General features: G+C 45.5%; 1 protein-coding gene across 1 annotated transcript; it reads right to left on the bottom strand.

Annotated features, from left to right (window-relative positions):
- Nucleotides 1-215: 215 nt before the first annotated feature.
- Nucleotides 216-3,975, bottom strand: LOC131397762 (zinc finger protein 329-like). The gene is given in 3 exon segments (XM_058530812.1): nucleotides 216-1,808; nucleotides 1,810-2,552; nucleotides 3,943-3,975. Coding segments are annotated over 3 exon segments (909 nt in total). The 3' UTR covers nucleotides 216-1,675.
- Nucleotides 3,976-21,887: the final 17,912 nt, after the last annotated feature.

The raw sequence follows: 21,887 nt of genomic DNA on the forward strand, positions 1-21,887 counted from the left end.
TAGAAATGTGTTAAAAACCTGACCATGGGTTTTAATGGGACAAATATCCTATAAGAGGGTTCTCTCCAGAACTTTTTCTCTGATGCACTCAAGTTGTGCTGCCCAATGAAGTAGCCACTGGACGTGCTGTTACAAAGAATCTGACATGTAGCGAATGCCATATGCTTAAATGACAGTACTTGGGATATAGGTGCTAAAATAAAATGTTATTGACATTTTTCTTTTCACTTTTTGTTTTCTTTTGTTTTGAGGAAGATTGGCCCTGAGCTAACATCTGTTGCCAATCTTCCTCTTTTTCTTTTGTTTTTTGTTTTCCTTTTTTCTCCCAAAAGCCCCAGTACATAGTTGTATGTCATAGTTGTCCTTCTAGTTGCTCTATGTGGGACACCACCTCAGCATGGCTTGATGAGTGGTGAATAGGTCCACGCCTAGGATCTGAACCGGCAAACCCTGGGCTGCTGAAGCAGAGCGCGTGAACTTAACTGCTACACCACCAGGCCAGCCCCTTTTCACTTTTTTTAATGTGGCCACTAAAGAATTTGAAATTATATATGTGGCTCAGATTATTCTATCAGATAGCACTACTCTGGAAGATCATATCTCCAACTGGAAGCTTTCCCACATGGAGTATGTTTGCTATGTCTCTAGTATGAGTTTTCTTATCACACTAAGGTTAGCGTCAACTTAGGAGATTTTTCCAAATTATCATTCTATATTGGCCAATTCAAAAATTCACTCTTTCTCCCCAAGAGTTTCAGCAGGAGTTCTTACTGAAACCTCAAACTCATCACATTAACCAAATCTTTTGATGCAAAGAAAGGCAAGAGTTCCAGTTTAAATGCTTTCCACATTCATGCCATTCCTCGGTTTTGATTTACACATCACATGCACGTCATGTAACATCAGAAAGAAAAGCCATGAGAAGTCAGTCTCCCCCTGCCACCCTGGACCCTTCTCTCAACCCTGTCACCATCATTCAAAAGGTTCCGGGCCGGCCCCGTGGCTTAGCGGTTAAGTGCGTGCGCTCCGCTACTGGCAGCCGAGGTTCGGATCCTGGGCGTGCACCGACGCACCGCTTCTCCGGCCATGCTGAGGCCGCATCCCACATACAGCAACTAGAAGGATCTGCAACTATGACATACAACTACCTGCTGGGGCTTTGGGGAAAAAAAAAAGGAGGAGGATTGGCAATAGATGTTAGCTCAGAGCCGGTCTTCCTCAGCGAAAAGAGGAGGATTAGCACGGATGTTAGCTCAGGGCTAATCTTTCTCACAAAAAAAAAAAAAAAGGTTCCACACAAAACAGAGATGTGTCACAGTCTCATGTTTAGCAAAGGTTCAACAATCCCTGAAAGTCTTAACACATTTGTTCTGTTTCTAGAGTTTCTTTCCAGTAAGTCCAGCAGCATGGCAGAAGAATTCTCCCAATTGCTAATATGGACACAACGTCAAGGGTTTCTGTTCCAAGGAGCAAAGGATGAATTGTATTATTTTCAAAGAGCTGCTCTTCAATATAAAGTCTCTGACAGTGGGCAAGTAAAGAGAATCAGACAGAGCCATCATCACATTCATTGAGTCCCCAGAAGTCTCTCTCTAGTGTGCCAACGCTGGTGTCTGATAAGAGCACGGCTGCTCTGGAAACCTTGCCCACATGGGACACACTGTTGCAGGGCCTCTCAAGCATGGATTCTCTGGTGCTTGGTCAGACAGGAGCTGTCCCTGAAAGCTTTGCCACACTGATTACACTCATAGGGCTTCTCGCCAGTATGAGTCCTCTGATGCCGGATGAGACCAGTGATGTTCCTGAAGTTTCTGACACCGGTCACAGCCATAGGGCTTCTCGCCAGTGTGAATTCTCTGGTGCCTGATGAGGTAAGCGCTCTCGATGACAGTTTTCCCACATTCTTCACACTGGTAGGGTTTCTTTCCAGAATGGATTTTTTGATGCACGATGAGGTGACCATTGTGATTGAATAATTTTCCAAAATCCACACACTTATAGGGTTTTCCTCCAGTGTGAATTCTCCCATGTTTAACTAGGTATGAGCCATCGACGAATGCCTTTCCACATTCAGTACATACATAGGGCTTCGCTCCAGTGTGAATTCTGAGATGGACAATAAGGTGGGAGACATCAGGGAAGGATTTTTCACGCTCGTCACATTTGAAAGGCTTTTCTCCAATATGAGTTCTGTGATGCAAAACAAGGGAAGAGTGGCAGCTGAAGGACTTCCCACACCAGTCACATTCATAGGGCTTCTCTCCTGTGTGGCTCCTCTCATGCTTGATAAAGGCAGAGCCAGCACTGAAGGCTTTCCCACATTTACTGCATTTATAGGGCTTCTCTCCTGTGTGGATTCTCTGATGCACAATCAGGTTGTAGTTCTTGGAGAAGGATTTCCCACACTCATTACAGGTATAAGGTCTCTCTCCAGTGTGAGTCCTCTGGTGCCCAAGGAAGTGAGATTTCTGTCTGAAGGACCGTCCACAGTCCCTGCAGTCATAGCATTTGTCTCCAGAGTTACTTCTCTTCTGCTCATCAGGGCATGTGCCCTAATCAGACACCTCGTCACAGCCCTCCCCTCTGTGTGGCTGCCTTTCTCTGATGATTCCACCCTGTTCACAAAGTGGTGCACAACAGCTGTAGGAATCACCACTTTCAGTACATCTGGAGGGCTCATCTCCTCCTAGATCTCCACCAAGGTGGCCCAGCTGAGCCGCCTGGCTGACGGCTGCTCTACAGTCACCATTTTCATCAAGCATGTGACCTTCACAGCTTTTCCAACAATTACATATATAACTGGAATGCCTAACATCTGAGTTGTATTCACAGAAAGCTTTTGTTGTGGGACCTTTCTGAGATGGAGCGAGGACTGAGCAGAGACTCATGCTTTCTCCACATTCATGATGACCAGAACCTCTCTCTAGACCCTCTGTGTTCTTCTGGGTGGATGCTGCGTGCCTCAAATGGTTCTCTGGGTTATGGAGCATTTGCACCTGGTCCTCACATTCCCAGATTTCTCCTAAAGTATACAAACAGGAATCATCCATCCTGAATCTTTCCATTTTCATGAAATTGGTTGGTTCTTCCCCAACAACATCCTGACTTGATGCTTCCATTTTGACTTGTTTCCCAGGCTGGGGGTGGGGGGAGGGAGAAAATATTTGAATTCTTAGAGAAAAAAAGAGTTAAAATAGTGGCACACAAATGTTAAAATTGGCCAGGCGCATGTCTACTAAAACAGATCCTATACCCACCCTACTACAGCAATTCCATTCATAGGTGTACAGCCAAGAGAAATGTGTTCACACATTCACAGCAACATGGTTCATAAGAACCTGAAACTGGACACGACCCAAAAGTCCAAGAACTGGGGACTGGATGAATAAATTGTGGTTTAGTCACATGATGGAATACTACGCATCAATAGAAGTGAACAAACTAAAAGTACACAAAACAATATGGGTTAATCCCTCAAGCATAATGTTGAATGAAAGAAGTCAGACCCAAAGTGCACAGTGCCTTTACTTTGTGAAAATTCTGAGCTGTACACTTATGTATATTTTTCAGCATGTATATTACATTTCCGTGGAAAGTTTTAAAAAACTATACACATACCCCCAAATAAGAAATCAGTCAGGCATATGTGGATTTGTTCAGATATGGACCTGAAGGGTGGAAACGGAATTTGAAGATGATGAAGGACGGAGCCATTTATAGAGGATAAAAATAGATTTAGAGATTTTTAATCTTAACAGAGGGTGAAGAATATCTACTAAAGAGGGCTGGCCCACCAGAAGGGGGGGGACTTTTAAGGAGAAACCTCCCCTCCTCCCTCCCTGAAGCACTAAGTGAGCAGTATGCTGACCCCCCCCCCCGACCGTATGTCAGGAACACCAAGACCATTTATTATGATCCCACCTGCTGCCACAAGCTGCTCACCTTCCCATCTGTCTCACCATCCAATGACCCCATCTGCAGCTCAATTCTTAATGGGGTGAGTGAACATACAGCTCCCCAACCTCAGATCCATGCACAGACCTCAGCCACTACAGGCTTCACTGAGAGAGCATGTAAGGCACGAGACAGAGTGCAGTTTGGTGGCCTCGTGATCCTAGCTGAACTCTGGCTCAACTGCCTTATAAAGTACTGGAGAGAGCTCCGTGATGCACCCATAGGTTCTCCATGACCACGGCTGTTACCACACTCTCAAACAGGTGAACGGATTCACAGCTCCTGGAGAATGTCTCACTCCAGATAACCCATCTTCATTCTCTCTCTGGACTCCTGGCTGGACCAGATCTAGGCACAGCACAACAGAGAGCTGCCTCTACTGCAGACCCTCTGGACTCCTCACACGCATGGCCCTTGTCAGGAATCACAATCTCTCCATGTCTGCCCATAAATCCGTGTCCTCTTCTCGTATCACACCAGGGTCTCGCGTACATAAACCCAAGCTCACTCTGACCTCTGGGCTTCTTCCTCACGGCCCAGTCCTCCCCTTAGGCCAGGGATGCCAACAGTCGAGTACAATGTGTCTCAGGCTGTGGAGACAACTCCAGATGGAGTACTGATTAGTTTATTTTTATTGAAATTTTTATTGAAATAATTGTAGATTCTCATGCACTTGTAAGAAAGAATACAGAACGATGCTTTGTACACTTTGTTTACTTCCCCCCAATGGTGACATTTTGCAAAACTACAGTAAAATATCACAACCAGGATTCTGACTTCCATATGACCCACCAATCCTATCACACTGCCCCAACTGTGGTTGTCCTCATTTGTCTGTGTGTGCATTACGTTCTACAAGCCTAGATATACACTAAGTTTTATCACCTATGGAGGTTCTCATGTACACACCAGTCAACACCAAGAGCATCTCTACCATGCGTTCCCTTTTATAACCACACCCACCTCCCGCCCCTGCCCAGGGTAATGATTTTAATGCCTTCTTTGTCTCCTGAGGATCCTGATTCCTCCCAAGTGAAAATGACTTTAATAAAAGGTATTACAGGAGGACAGATGTCATACTCGTGGAAACTGAAATCTTGCCTCTCTGATGACTACTCATGTTCCACCCAGGGCTCCTCCCAATGCTTTCATCTCTCATCCATCTTCCACGTTTCTTTTTCCTTTCTGTGTCATTGGCCCAGGCAGCAGAGGCTCTGCACCTCACCAAATACCTCTCTATGCTTCAGGGTGACTTTGTTATTCTCTCATTAATGAAAAACAAAGGTCCCCTTTTCTGAAAGAACCAGGGTTCCCGACAACTGTGCTGCTTTCTGCCATGTTATTTTGTTGCCACGTTGATTCTTAAATCCTGAATCATCACTTTAATGAAGAGGCAGCCCAGCTACGACAGTAACTGGCCTTGGGCAGCCACGCTCCTCTCAAGAGGCCAATCACCTCTGATAAGTCTCTGGGTTTGCATTTCCAAAATCAGACACCATATTAAGAGAAACAAAAATTTCAAGATGTCTTGACTCCTAATCTACCTAATTCTATCTTGGTGAAATGTCAACAATATAAACATGTTTCAGAGAGTGTTCACAGGAAAGGTGGGAAGATTGTGGAGATTTGCCAAGGGCCTCCCTGTGCAGAAATGTCCATCCCCTCAGGGGAAAGCTGGCTCCCACCACCCCAAAAACCCTGCACTGCACCCCAACAGAGTATGTCTTCCACTCTGTGCTGACATTGCTGGTTCCAGGAATAAACCGCAACCCTTCCATTTTCTCATCGCCACCAGTGCTTTCAGCTTTCCTGCCTAGAGACTCTGCTAAAAGCCACAGAATAGAAACTAGGTCTTCTACAAGGGCAGTCTCAGAGCCTCCACGGCAACGAGCAAACCAGGTACTTCTAATTACAATACCTCATGGGTATGGGATTGTGAGTTGCTATCCCCTAGACAACTGTTAGACTGAACTGAGGGGCAGAGTCAGGATCTCCAGTATGACTTTTAGTGCCAAAGCAAGTGATGACTCTACAAAAGTGGACTGCTGCACCAATAGCCAGTGAAATAAGAATTAATTAAGACTGAACAAATTGGTGGAGGAATTCTCACGGTGGTTATTTCTTTGGAATATTTGGTATTATTTTTACTATTTCATCTTCTGATGGTTATATGATCTACTTCCAACCCTTTGTGTAGTAAAATATTGTTTAAATGGTTTCTCATTCTCATTGACTCCTCAGAATTCAAGAGTAACCAGTTCCCCTGAGCTTCTTTACTTGTAACAGCAATGTGGTTATCTGCAGAAGTTCTAAAAGAATTGGCCCTCATTTTTAACAGGATATAGCTTGACAAATCAATTGTGCAATTAAGCATGTCTGAAGTGCCACTTTTGAGAATAAATCCTACCATGTGACAAGGCCACTACGTGGCACGCCCACCATGAAAGAACAAGGGTTAGCCTTCCTCTGTGGCAGCAGCTACACGAAGCTCATAGGGAACAGCCTGGAACCTGTTCCGTGTCTTACAGCTTTGTAGAAAGAGAGGAAGGTCCTCCTGGCAAGCTAGGAAAATGACCAGATTTGGGGAGTTCGAGGAAGGAGGAATTGAGCCGAATGTCCAGGTAGTGCAGACGCACTCCAGGAGATGCACTTCTTGGGTTTGGCTTCCCATACTCAGTATAAAAAAGCAAACCAGAGAAATAATAACAGAAACCTTTGCAGTGACGGAGGCGAGTGAAAGCATGGTCTAGATCCTTGCTAACCCCCCAGGCAGTTCAGAGTCACTGAAGAGCCAGCGGCACCACAGCCAAGGTGGGGTTTACTCTGGGTACTAACTCCCATTGAGAAATGCTGGTTCACGCTGCTAAGAAACAAGATGATCAAGGAGAACCAGCAACTGTGCAAACAGCAAAGCTGTTGGTTTCTATACATAATCGCGCATCATCTGCAACTGTGTTTTCTGGGGCTTCAGAAAGAATCTATCTGGGCCGGCCCCGTGGCGTGGTGGTTAAGTGCGCACACTCTGCTGCTGGTGGCCCAGGTTCAGATCCTGGGCACACACCGACGCACCGCTTGTCAGGCCATGCCGTGGCAGCATCCTACATAAAGTGGAGGAAGATCGGCACAGATGTTAGCTCAGGGCCAGTGTTCCTCAGCAAAAAGTGGAGGACTGGCATGGATGTTAGCTCAGGGCTGATCTTCCTCACAAAAAAAAAAAAAAGAAAAGAAAAGAAAAGAAAAAGAATCTAGCCATATTTCTGCCATCCCCTCATCAAGGAGACGCCTGATCTCCAACGGTCTCCGAGACGCTTCTCCGATGTCTGGTGATGCCTTGTTCTCCATCTGTCCAAACAAGAGTTTTCTCCTCCTCTCTCCTGCCTCTCTGCCTTGCTCTCCCAAATCAGCACAGTACACTAGGCTCGCGCTATCGTGCTGACCTCACCTCTCCCACCACGTGGCTCCTCTGAATCCAGATTTGCATACTGGACTGCCCACCCCTCACTAACTCTCAGCTCTGCCAGGCACTGCAGACTACAGAGACCAAAAGCTGCATGCCTGACTCCTACTCCTGCAATTCCCACCTACTCGTGCTGCTCTTCCCTCAGTCTTACCCCTCCCAGTAAATGGCTACTCCATTTTCCCAGGGGAGCAGGCCAGAAACCTGGGTGATATCTTCCACTTTGCTCCTTTTCTCAAAAGTCACATCTACTGTGTCAGCTCTGACCTTCAAATACATCCAGTTCCCACCACTTCACATCTCCTCCACCACTGCTACTGTGGTCCAAGCTACAGTCATTCATTTTTTATTTTAAGTTGAGGTATAACTTAGATACAATAAATCCAAAGTGAGCCATTCACTGAGTCTTTAGATGTGTCTCTATGAGTTTTCCTACGTGTAGACAGCCGCGCAACCAGAGATCATGACATAAAGCATCCCCACCTCCTGGCAGGTAACCACTACTGTAGCCTCACTGCCACAGACTGCTCTGTTTAGCCCTGAACTGCACGTGGGCAGGATCGCACCATCTGCACGTTCTGGTGTTGAGCTTGTGTTGTTCAACGAAAGCTCTCAGAGTCATTCATATGGCAAGCAAACTGGACCAAACATTTAAGGAACAATTAACACCAATCCTTCTCTAATTCCCCTAAAAAACTGAGGAGAGAACAGTTCCTACTTCATTCTATGAGGCCAGCATTACTGATACTAAAGCCAGTCAAGCACACTACAAGAAAACGACAAACCAATATTCCTCATGAATACTGATGCCAAAATCCTCAACAAAACACTAACAAACCAAATTCAACAGCATATTTAAAGGATTATACACCATGACCAAGTGGGATTTATTCCTGGAATGCAAAGATGGTTCAACCTATGAAAATCAATCAATGTAACAGACCACATTAACAGAATAAAGGAAAAAACCACATGATCATCTCAACTGATGCAGGAAAAGCACTGGACAAAATTTAACACTTTTTCATGATAAAAACACCCAACGAATTAGGAACAGAAGGAAACTACTTCAACATAATAAAGCCTATATATGAAAAACTCACAGCTAACATCATACTCAATGGTGAAAGATTGAAAGCTTTTCCCCTAAGATCACAAAGATGTCCACTTTCACCACTTCTATTAAACACAGTGTTGGAAGTTCTAGCCAGAGCTATTAGGCAAGAAAAAGAAATAAAAGGCATCAAAATCTGAAAGGAAGAGGTAAAATTATCTCTATTTGTAGACGACATGATCTACACTAAAGATTACTTACACACACACACACACACACAAACCTGTCAGAATAAAAAAATTCAGCCAAGTTGCAAAATACAAAACAACACACAAAAATCAGTAGCACTTCTATACACTAACAATGAACAATCTGAAAAATAAATTAAGAAAACAATTTCATTTACAATAGCATCAGAAATAATAAAATATTTAGGAACTTAGGATTTAACCAAGAAGGCAAAAGACTTATACACTCAAAACTACAAAACACTGCTGAAAGAAATTAAAGACAACACAAGTAAGTGGAAAGACATCCTGTTTTCATGGATTGGAAGACTTAACATTGTTAAGATGTCAACACTACCCAAAGCTATCTACAGTCAATGTAATCCCTATAAAAGAAACCCAGTGGGGACCAGCACCGTGGCGTAGTAGTTAAGTCCACGTACTCCACTTCGGGGGCTCGGGGTTCACAGGTTCGGGTCCCAGGCACAGACCTACACACCACTCATCAAGCCATGCTGTGGCAGGCGTCCCACATGTGAAGTAGAGGAAGATGGGCCCAGACGTTAGCCCAGAGCCAATCTTCCTCAGCAAAAAGAGGAGGATTGGCAACAGATGTTAGCTCAGGGCTAATCTTCCTCATACACACACACAAAAAACAATGATGTTTTATGTAGAAATAAAAAAAAATCCATCTTAAAATTCATATGGAACCTCAAGGAACCCCAAAACCAAAGGAACAGCCAAAACAATGCTGAAACAGAAGAACAAAGTTGGAGGTTTCTCACTTCCTGATTTCAAAATCAGGAATTTTTATTACAAAGCTACAGTAATCAAAACAGTGTGGAACTGGCATAAAGACAGGCATACAGACCAAGAGAATAGAACAGAGAGCCCAGAAATAAACCCTCCCATATATGGTTAAATGATGAATTTCAACAAGGATGCCAAGACCACTTAATGGGAAAGGACAGTCTTTTCAACAAATAGTGCTGAGGAAACTGGATATACACAAACCAAAGAATAAAGGGGACACTTACCTTACACTAGATATAAAAATTAACTCAAAATGGATCACGTACTTAAATGTTAAACCTAAAACTATAAAACTTCTAAGGGAAAAAAAAAAACACCAGGGCCAGGCCTGATGGCCCTGCAGTTAAGTTCAGCGCATTCTGCTTCCGTGGCCCAGGTTTGGTTCCCAGGCATGCACCTACACCACTCATCTGTCAGTGGCCATGCTGTGGCAGCAGCTCACATACAAAATAGAGGGAGACTGGCAACAGATACCAGCTCAGGGCAAATCTGAAAAAAAAAAAAAAAAAAAAAACACTGGAGAAAATCTTTGGTACCCAAGACTAGGCAAAGAGTTCTTCTTAGACTTGACACCAAAAGCATGATCCATAAAAGGAAAAATTAATAATTTGGACCTCATCAAAATTAAAACATTTGCTCTGAAAAAGATCCTGTTCAGAGAATGAAAAACAAATCACAGACTGGTAGAAGATATCTGCAAATCACATACCTGACAAAGGACTTGTTATCTAGAATATATAAAGAACTCTCAAAACTCAATATTTAAAAACAAAAAATGCAATTAGAAAACGGGCAAAAGACATGCACAGCCATTTCACAGAAGAAGACATACAGATGGCAAATGAGCACAAGAAAACATGTTCAACATCATCAGCTATTATAGAAATGCAAATTAAAACCACAATATCACCACATACCTATCAGAATGGCTTAAAAATATACTAAGAACACCAAATGCTAGTGAGAACTTACAGAAACTTGATCCCTCATACATTGGTGGTGGGAATGTAAAATGGGACAGACACTCTGGAAAATAGTTTGGCAGTTTCTTATAAAACTAAAAATGAACCTACCATATAATGCAGCAATTGCACTCTCGGGCATATATCCCAGAGAAATGAAGATTTATGAAGGTTCACACAAAAACCAGCACATGAATAATAACCAAAAACTGGAAACTACCCTAATGTCCTTCAAGGGTAAATGATTAAACAAACTGTGATACATCCATACCGTGAAATACTACTCAGCATTAAAAAGGAAGAAACTACTGATACACGCAACAACTTGGATGGACCACAAGGAAATAATGCTGAGCGAAAAAAGCCAATCTCAAAAGGATACATACTTCATGACTCCATCTATATAAACAACACCTGTCAAAGAACAATCATAGAGGAGAATAGATCAGTGGTTGCCAGGGGTTAGGGATGGAGAGTTGGGAGTAGGAGAGGCTATACAGGGGGAGCATGAGGGAGTCTTGCAGTGGGGTAGAGTCAAGTATCTTGATTGTGGTGGTTCCACCAGGCTACACAGCCTAAAATGGCACAGAGCTACAACGTACACTAATGAGTACATGTACGTGCGAGTGAAATTTGAATAAACTCGGTGGATAGTACCAATGTCAATGCCCTGGTCTTGACACTGTCCTACAGTTGTGCGAGATGTCAACAGGGGAGAGGCTAGTGAGAGGTGCACAGGACCTCTCTGTCCATTTCTTCACAACTCCCTGTGAATCTATAATTATTTCAAAATAAAAATAGTGTAAAGAAAACAAAACAAAAACATGGGACCTCGCTCAAAAATAACAGCAATAAAAGGCATGAGGGACAATTGGGGAAATTTGAATAGAGATGGGTTATCAGATGGTAACAGCAAATTATTGCTAGTTTTCTAGGTGTGATGATAGCATTATGGTTGTATGGAAGAATATCTTTATTCTTAGAATAAATCTCCTGAAATATTTAGGGGTGAAGTGTCACAACTGTACTTATTTTCAAATGGTTACCCACACGTAAAGAAATATACATATATACACACGAGTAAATATACATGCATACACACATAAATATACTCATAAACATACATATACACACATACACAGAAATATACACATATATGCACATATGAAGCTGTATGCACACCTATATACACACAGATGTACACACAAATACATATACATACATACACACCCCCATAGACAAAAACATATATACACAAATATGTATAAATACACATATACACACATATGTCATAAACACATAATACCTGTCATATACTGCATGCATATAAATCTAGGTGATGGGTGATGGGTGTCCATCATATTCTTTTTTCAACTTCTCTGTTAGTATTTTAGAAACTTGTCAAAATAGAAAGTAGACAGGAGAAACATCAATGCTTCCAGGCAGAGATACTACTTCAAGCATCAGCACTCATTAACAGCTAGGTAAGAATGAATTTACAACAACTTCCTCAAAAGGTGTTCAAGAGATGGTTATAGGTATTAGAAGGGGGAAAAAACAAGAACCTAGCTAAGAGTTGTAAGGAAACCAAGGAATTCCCACCCTGGGAAAATGCTGACTTGTAAAATCCCTTCTGCACAGTAGGTTTTGATGCAGAAAAAAACAACTTGACGAACTAGGGTCAAGCTGGGGCAGAGCCGTCCAAACCACTCAGTTTCCTGAAGCCAGCTCCAGAATTACCTAGCTCTCCAGCTGCTCCCAACAGCTGGCAAGTGATTCAAGTTGAAAGCTATTTATTTAATCTCTTTGCTCTATGAGCTAAATATGCTTCTGAAAAGCTGCAAGTAAATGGAAGTAAGGCAAACAGAATTCTATTTTAGATTCAACAGGGGAGGATCCTATTTAAATAAAACTTGCGTCAAATTCCATTCAAATATTTTACTATTAAAAATATCTCTATAGGGCCGGCCCTGTGGCTTAGCGGCTAAGTGCGAGCGCTCTGCTGCTGGCGGCCCGGGTTCGGATCCCGGGCATGCACCGATGCACCGCTTCTCCGGCCATGCTGAGGCCGCGTCCCACATACAGCAACTAGAAGGATGTGCAGCTATGACATACAACTATCTACTGGGGCTTTGGGGAAAAAAAAAAAAAAATCTCTATAGGGCCAGCCCGGTGGCGCAGCGGTTAAGTGCGCACGCTCCGCTGCAGCAGCCCAGAGCTCACAGGTTCGGATCCCAGGCGCGCACCATCGCACCGCTTGTTAAGCCATGCTGTGGCGGCGTCCCACATACAGTAGGCCCAGGGACAATCTTCCCCAAGAAAAAAGGGGAGGGCCGGCCCCGTGGCTTAGCGGTAAAGTGTGTGCACTCCGCTACTAGCTGCTACAGCAACTAGAAGGATGTGCAACTATGACATACAACTATCCACTGGGGTTTTGGGGGAAAAAAAGGAGAAGGACTGGCAATAGATGTTAGCTCAGAGCCGGTCTTCCTCAGCAAAAAGAGGATTAGCATGGATGTTAGCTCAGGGCTGATCTTCCTCACAAAAAAAAAAAAAAGGGAGAGGATTGGCTTCGGATGTTAGCTCAGGCCTAGTCCTCCTCGTAAAAAAAAAAAAAAAAGACTCTATAAAATGAATATAATACACACAGAGAAAACTTGGAAAACATAAAGTACAAAGAAAATTAAGTCTTGGGTGCATTTACTTGCAGTTTTCTTCCCAGAGAATCATTTTGACATAGTTGTAGTCAAACTGTAAATACAATTTTGGGTCCTCTTTTCATTTTTCCCAGTTAACATTATATTATGGGTAGTTTCCACATCATTAACAGGTCTTTATTAGACCTGTTAAAACACGGCACACCTCTTTGGAGAACAATTTTGGGTTGAAATAAAAATTTAAAATGCAAAGCAATGTGATGGGTCAACACTGGCATTCTTTTTACAATGATGTAAATTAAAATTCAAAACTAACAAAACAAGACCTCACACTTAATAAGTGTTGTTTCATCAAACTTTTGCTTGTTACATATGTATGTGAGTAGTGATGTAAATGCGTTTCTTCCAATGCCTGGGTCAAAAAAGTTTGAAAACCACGAGGCTGGAGAAACCCTTACCGGTTCTACAAGGACACACTCAAGATGCTCCCTAAAGCACTGCTGGGAATGTTGAAAAACTGCAAGCTTCCAAGATATCCATCAAAGGGGGTGGGGTAGAGGGGACAAATAAACTGTGGCATATTCACAAGGTGGAATACTACACAGCACTGAAAAAGTATGTGCAGAAAGCTCCATCTGGTACTGAAAGGTTGGTGAGAGAAGCAGGTTGCAGAGGTTTACACATCAAGCATGTCAATTCCAAAAACACACAAACCACCCCTCACATTGCACGAGGCTATGGGGACAACGGAGAAGTGTTTGCTGGATGCATCACATACCCCCTCTGTGATCTCAAGTCTCTTGGACAAGGGCCAGCTCCCTCTTGTGGTCACAAGGGGATGGCCCTTTTCATTCACTCAGCAACTGCTTAGTTGCTGGCACACCTACTGTGTGCCAGGCCCTGTTCTAGGCAGGGACGATTCAGCAGTGGATGAGACAGCTGAAGATCCCCGCCTGGTGGAGCGGGCACTCTAGCGGGGAAGACACAGAAAAAGGACAAAATGCAAAATCTGTCGCTATCAAACAGTCTGCAAACTCAGGAAGCACACAGACCTGGGCCAGTTTTCCGAGTTAGTGCTGGGGTCCCTGACTGTCCCAATCTCTACCTACCGTCTACAAGTCAGAAACCAAGCAGATTCAGGGAAGACATTGCCCAAGGAAGGGGCAGGGCTCAGATTTCACTCTGATGCAAGCTCCTCTTCACCCCAACCCAGCAGCCCCAGTTCTAGGGCTCGTGAAGATTCTGGCTGTTACTGAGTGGGAGCCATGGAGGACTCAGAGCAGAGGGGACAGGATCTAACACAGGACCTGTCAGGCTCCCACTGGCTACCAACAGGGAACAGATGGTGCGGAGGGCAGAGGCAGGGGAGCAGGGAGGAGATGCCTGTTACAGGGAGAAGGGGGTGGTGAAGTGGTTGAATTCTGGAAATATCTAGAGGTACAGGCCTGGGATTTTCAGGCAGAGATGACATGCGGGTTAGAGAAAAAGAAGCATCAAGGTGGACGTTGAGGACTGTGGGCAGAAGCAGCAGCTGCCATTTACAGACACCGGAAGGACTGGGTTTGCGGGAGACCAGAGGCTCAGCTGAGGACCCCAAAGTCTGAGGTGTTGTCCCCGGGAGGCAGCTTCAGGGCATCAGGGGCCTGTGGGGAGGGGCAGCCCAGTCCGTGACCAGGGGTTGGAGGGTGGGGGAAGCCTGGAAGGGAGAGTTCACAGAGGGTAAGGAGAAGAAAGAAACATTCACAGATACCCCAAAGGCGCAGGGAGGGGATCTGTCTTCAGAAGGGGAACGGGTGGGGGGTGGGGGAAGAAGACGAAAAGAGGGGAAAGCATCCTCGGCGGGGGGGCGACACGGAGACGACACAGAGAACAGAATAGGGTGTTCAAGCCCGGATCCTGTGAGGAGGAAGAGCAGAGGCAGGGGCGTCCGCACCAGGGCAGGGAGAGAGAAGGGGTGTGCCCTCTGAGCGTCCTCACGCGGGGAGGGGACGAGGGGGTCGCCCACGCGAGGAGAGGAAGAGAAGGGTCGGCGCCCCGCAGGGAGGGCTGAGGGGTCGGCATCCCACTGGGACGGAGACGGGAGGGGTCGGCGCCCCGCAGACAGGTGTCCTCTGCCCAGCCTCCCGGGACCCCAGCCGCGCCCTCGCCCGCCCCGCCCCGCCCGGAGCTGGGCCGCCGCGCAGTCCCAGCCGCCGTGCACCCGCCTCAACGCTCCCACAGCCAGGCCTAGGACTCGGCTCCGCGACCTGGGGCGAAACCGAAGCCCCGGAAACCGCGCGGGCGCAACTCACACCAGAGCGTGCACGTCGGCGCGCCGCCCTACTCTGCGCATGCGCGCGCTGGATTCCTGGATGAGGCTTCTCCTACGCCGGGCGCTGGGGGCGGGGCGTTCGTGAGGGGACCTATTCAAGTGATTTGCCAATTTTTCTACTGCGCTTTCTTTTTTATTGAAATGCTGAGTTCTTTATGTATTCTGCATACCAGTCCTTTGTTGGGTGTATGAGCAATAATTACCTTCTCGCACTCTGTCGCTTGCCTTTTCACTTACATAATACTGCTTTCTAAGGAACACAAATTCTTAGTTTTAATATAGCCAGGTTTATTAATCTTACTTGGTTTGGTTAAGAATTGTTTGCCTATACCAAGATCTCAAAGATGTTCTGTATTTCCCTCTGAACTCTTTTGCCTTTCACATCAGAGCTGCAATCCTCAGGAACTGATGTTTTGTACAGCAGGGGTCATCACACTACTGCCCCCAGGTCAAATCCAGCACCTGCTTTTTGTACGGTCCGAGAGCTAAGGATGGATTTTACATTTTTGAATGGTTGGAAAAAAATCAAAAGAATAGTATTTCATGACGTGTGAAAATTATATGAAATTCAAATTTCAGAGTCCATAAATAAAATTTTATTGGAATACAACCATGCCCATTTGCTTACAAATTGTCTACAGGCGCTTTCACACTACAACAGTGGAGTTGAGCAGTTGTGGCAGAGACTACATGGTTTGCAAGGCCTAAAATGTTTATTATCTTGCACTTTACAGAAAAGTTTTTTAATTCCTGATGTATAGTGTGACCTGGATTTTAACTATTTAAAAATGTTTACAAAACCATGAGATATTACTTCATACCCACTAGGATGGCTATAATCAAAAAGACAATAACAAGTGTTAGTAAGAATGTGGAGAAATCAGAATACTTGTACATTGTTGGTGGGAAGATAAAACGGTACAGCTGTTGTGGACAAGGTTGGCAGTCCCTGAAAAGGTTAAACCCAGCAATTCCACTCCAAGGTATCTACTCAAGTATTTAAAGCATATATCCACACAAAACCTTGTATATGAATGATCATAGCAGCATTATTCATAATAGTCAAAAAGTGGAAACAACCCAGATGTCCATCAATTGATGAATGGATAAACACAATGTGGTACAGCCATATGATGAAATAGAAAGGAATGAAGTCCTGACACATGCTACAACATGGATGAACCTTGACAACATTATGCTAAGCGAAATAAGCCAGACACAAAGGACCACATATGGTATGATTCCATTCATATGAAATGTCCAGGGTAGTCAAATCCATAGAGAAAGAAAGTAGGTTAGCAGTTAGCAGGCACTGGGGGAAGGAGGAAATGAGGAGTGACTGCTAATTGGTATTTGGTTTCTTTTGGGGGGTAATGGTGGAATTACAGAATGGTGATGACTGCACAACCTCGTGAAAATACTAAAAACTGAATTGGACATACACTTAAAAAATCTTTTAACTTAAAAACTGTTTAATCTATTTTACCGGAAATAACCACTGATTGAGTTTAATTCCTTTGGGCAGTCTCAGCCTAGACGTCCATATACTGATGTATTTGCTATTTTCTTCTCCTGGGACTTGGTTACACATACCCTCAACCCGATTATCTCTTGGGGTCTTAAGTGTTGCCCTTGTAAACGTGGATTTTTTTATTCGGCAGAGGCTGCCTTGCACCCCACCCCCACCTCTTCTCCAGGGAAGCCTCTTCTCCCACTGTGGCCCACAAAGGGATTCCACCTCCGGTCCTACTGCCCTCGCTGATATTTTTTCCCTCATAATATTTGACCTATTCGGATCTATTTGCAGACTATCGCCTTTACTATCCTCTATATAATAAAATATACCTTCAGTCCATTTGTTTGGAATGAAAAGTGTCTTTTACATCTCCGATCGAATCCCTGAACCTCTCATAACATATGCAGACACCTGAGATGCTCATCAAATGTTTGTTGATTGAATGGATGAACTGGAAGATGTTTTCCAAGGCATTAATAACGATTGCTGGTGACAGGTGAGATGCTGGTTGCGATTTCTTAATTTCCTATTTTTCTGTACGTTTCAAGTCTTTTCTTTCAGTGAGCAGGGAATACTTTAGAATCAAAAAACAAAGATATGCACCCAAGGTGTGGCTGCCCACTGTTCACTCGTGCTGGTTCACCTCCATGTAACTCTTAGTTCAACAAACATTTACTGAGTACCTGCTGCAATATCTAAGGGCCAGGGATACAGCAGAAAACACAAGGTGTTTACAGTCCAGAGTGGAGATTAACAAGTACAATGCATCGTGTGTCAATCAGACAGCGGTTGATGCCTTGGGGAGACAAAAAGCAGGGAAAGAGTATGGGGAGCACGTGTGCTGGGCAGGGATGGTTGCAACTCTAAATAAGAGAAGTCAGGGAGGGCCTCACTGAGAGGGTGACGTGTCATGAACTGCAGGAGGTGAGGAAGTGAGCCCGAAGGCACTGAGGGAAGAGGATGCCCACAGAGGGAACAGTGACTGCAGAGGCTCTGAGATGAGAACACGCCTGGCATGTCTGAGGAAGAGCAGGAAGGCCACTGAGCCTGGAAGAGAGTGACAGATGGCTAGAAGCGAGAAGGTGAGGCCAGGGAGGTGATAGGGACTATTGAGTAAAACATTATTGCCAGGCCAAAAAAATTATACAGACAGACAACTGAGGTAACCTGTATTATGGCTGAAAATATCTGCTGCCTCCCCCCAGGGAGGATTACACATCCCTGCCTGTGACTTCAGGCTTGGTGGGGGGCTGGCCCTGGCAGTGACAGGTGAGTGGAAGTGCAGGGTGCCACTTCTGAGAAGCATTCAGAGCCTCGACGTGGATCCACCTGTTCTCCTTCCCCTCTGCCGAGGCCAGCAATGCCCTAGGCGGAGAGGCTGCTCCAACAGCCCTGCCTGGGGTGACGGGAACACGGAGTAGGTGGCAGCCAAGGTGCAAGAGACATGCGACTTTGGTGTCGTGAGTCCCTAGGCTCTTGCTGTCATTTGTTACTGCATCGTAACTTACCTGAAGGTGACAGATAAAACCAACCACCAGAATTACTGCCTTTTTAGAGGTTAAAACTACTTTCATAGCCTCTATCCACATATCAGAATGACAAACATAAAAATGAGATTTCAAGTGCTGGCAAGGATGCAGAGCAACAGGAAGTCTCCTTTGTTGCTGGTGGGAAAGCAAAATGGTACAACCACTTTGGAAAGGAGCTTTGCCGTTTCTTACAAAGTTCAACGTAGACTTACCGTATGACCCAGAAACGACACTCCTAGGTGTTTACCCAAGAGAAATGAAAACCTAGGTACCGTTTGTGGTCCCCCTCCAATTCACGTTGAACTCCTAACCTCCCAGGTGGGACCTCTGGGAGGCGACTAGATCTAAAGGTGGAGCCCTCGTGAATGCGACTGGCGCCCTTTTATAAGAGACCCCAGAGAGCTCTCTTGCCCATCCACCACGTGAGGACACAGCAAGAGAACAGCCATCTACGTGCCAGGAGGCGGCTCTTGCCAGATACAAATCTGCCAGCACCTTGATCTTGCACTTTCAGCCTCCAGAACTGAGATACCAATGTCTGTTGTTTAAGCTCCCCCCTTGTGTATCTTGTCACAGTACCCTGAACTGAGACACAATGGACAATACTGAACTTTATCTGAGATCTGTGCTCCTGGAGAAATTCCCTCACCCTTCCGTGTTCCCAGAACAGCCAACCACGCAAAAGACCACCCCACTCTCACATATTCCGTGATCAGACCCAGGTAGAGAGGGGCTCCACCCTTCCTTAATTACTCCATCCTTCCTCATGTCTCCCCTAAGATTCGTGGACAACTCCCTCCTTTTTCTGCCTCTATGGCACTCCAGGCCCACTTTCTTTTCTGAGATGTTATGCATCAATGAATATAAAGACTGGGGCCGGCCCAGTGGCATAGTGGTAAAGTTGGTGTGCTCTGCTTTGGCAGCCCAGGGCTCGCAGGTTCGAATCCCAGGTGCAGACCAATGCACTGCTCATCAAGCCATGCTGTGGCGGCATCCCACATACAAAACAGAGAGAGATGGGCATAGATGTTAGCTCAGGGCCAATCTTCCTCAGCAAAAAAAACCTGGGGCCAGTCCAGTGGCATAGCAGTTAACTTTGCGTGCTCTGCTTCAGTGGCCCAGGGTTCGCAGGTTCGGATCCTGGTCACGGACCAACGTAACACTTGTCAAGCCATTCTGTGGCGGCATCCCATACAAAGTAGAGGAAGAAGGGCACAGATGTTAGCCCGGGGCCAATCTTCCTCAGCAAAAAGAGGAGGATTGGCAACAGATGTTAGCTCAGGGCTAATCTTCCTCACAAAACAAAAAAAAAAAGAAAAAGACTGCAAAGATGGATGTGGATTAAGAGGAACTAGGAACGTGGTGGCAACAGTTATGAATATCCCAAGTCTCCATATTGGATGAGAGAGCACATCTGGAACTTCCAAACACATTCTTAGGCTCTGGACTTCTTTTAGGATGCTGAGAGCTGCCTTCCCCTCAGCTAACCAAGGGGGTGGGAGGTAGACAGAGAGGTAAGGGGCATCTCTTCCTTAACTTTTCTGCAATTTCTTTTCACTGATGGCTGTTCATTAATAGGACTTAACTCTCTAGACTAGTTCTGGAATTCAGGGCTGTGTGGATGCCCAAAGGGCACCCGGCTGAGCAGGCCATGCCTACTCTCAAAGAAGTAGACAGAGACCACCAGAGGTTTTTCGATTTATTTATTTTTTTTTTTTGGTGAGGAAGATCAGCCCTGAGCTAACATTCGTGCCCATCTTCCTCTACTTTATACAGGACGCCGCCACAGCATGGCATGACACACAGTGTGTTGGTGCGCACCCGGGACCCGAACCCATGAACCCTGGCCCACCGAAGCGGAGCACGAGCACCTAACTGCTTGCGCCACCAAGCAGGCCTGGTTTTTCGTTTTTTCAAGCTGGGTTTAACAACTTGCCGGGCAAGGGAACATACACCAAATACTTCACTGAGCAGGAGCAGGGGTGATTAAAGGTCCAACAGAAGTAGAAACAGGAGGGTATTAGTTTCCTATGGCTGCTATAACAACTTACCACAAACTGTGTGGCTTAAAACTGCACACATTTATTCTCTTACAGTTCTGGAGGCCTTTAGTCCAGAATCACTTTCACTGGGCTAACAACCACGGTGTCGGCAGGGCTGGTTCCTTCCAGAGGCTCTAGGGGAGAATGTCTCCTTGCCTTTTCCAGCTTCTAGAAGCTGCCTGTATTTCTTGGCTTGTGGCACCTCTCTCGACCTTCAAAACACATTACTCTAACTTCTGGTTCCACTGTCACATCTCCTTCTCTGACTCTGACCCTCCCCTTATAAGGACCCCTGTGATGACACTGAGCCCACCATATAACCCAGGATAAGCTCCTCATCTTTAACTTAATCACTCCTTCAAAGTCCTTTTGCCATATAAAGTAACAATCGAAGGTTCCAGGGATTAGGATGTAGACATATTTGGGAGGCCATCATTCCGTCTATCAAGGGAGTTCCTGATTGTTGTGTTAATGAAGTACTGCAACCTAGCCAATGGGAGGACAGAGAAGGGCCTGGGTCTGGACAAGAATGGTTAAAACTAGCCCTGCCGGCCGTGAGTCAGGCAGGGTTTGTAAGGGACGATGCACGGGGTCTCTCACAGGCCACGGGCCTCTCCCAGCTTCAGCCGTCGGCCCTGGTGTAGATGAAGCCCAGCATCCAGTTTTAGCAAGGGCTGCTGTAAGTGGAGAGGCTTCCTTCTGCACTGCCCCAAAGGGATCCTCTTGCTCCTTTGTAAGAAAGCGAGGTGGGGACCAGCAGTGGCCCTGCTGGAGTCTCAGCCAGGAGCAGGCCAAGAGAGCACAAGGTGGACCAGAAGAGAGAGGGAAAGGGCAGGCGAGAATCTTCTTTAATGTTTGCATTAGTCTTCTATTGTTGCCGTAACAAATTACCATGAACTAGCAGCTTAACACAACACAAATGTATTATCACACGGCTCAGTCGCCTTAATCAGACTCTCCCTCCATAGGAGCAAGTCAACATTCCAGGGGAGCCACCCAGGGCTCTGAGGCTGTGCCAACCAGCTTACTCGGCTCACTCGGCCAGCAACACGCTGCCTCAGGAGGGACGTCCCCAGGTCATCCAGGACCTCTCTGCAGCCTCCTACTCCCCCTTCCCTGAGACCCACTCTCTCCTCCACGATGACACCCACTTATAATCCAAGTCCCAAAGAAGGAAATTCTTCTTATGCCCTGGGCTGTGGGATGCTCTGATTCCAGAGAAGCTCCTGCTGGATGCCCCCATCCATGCTTACAGCTGCCCCGTGACCCTGATCTAGCCCCTTCTGGTAAAAACGGTCCAAAGAAACCCAAAATTCACCTCCTTTTGGCCTCACCTTTTTATTCCTTATCAAATCACTATAGCAA

Source organism: Diceros bicornis, chromosome 34 (assembly GCF_020826845.1).
Source record: "Diceros bicornis minor isolate mBicDic1 chromosome 34, mDicBic1.mat.cur, whole genome shotgun sequence".
Classification (NCBI taxonomy): domain Eukaryota; kingdom Metazoa; phylum Chordata; class Mammalia; order Perissodactyla; family Rhinocerotidae; genus Diceros; species Diceros bicornis.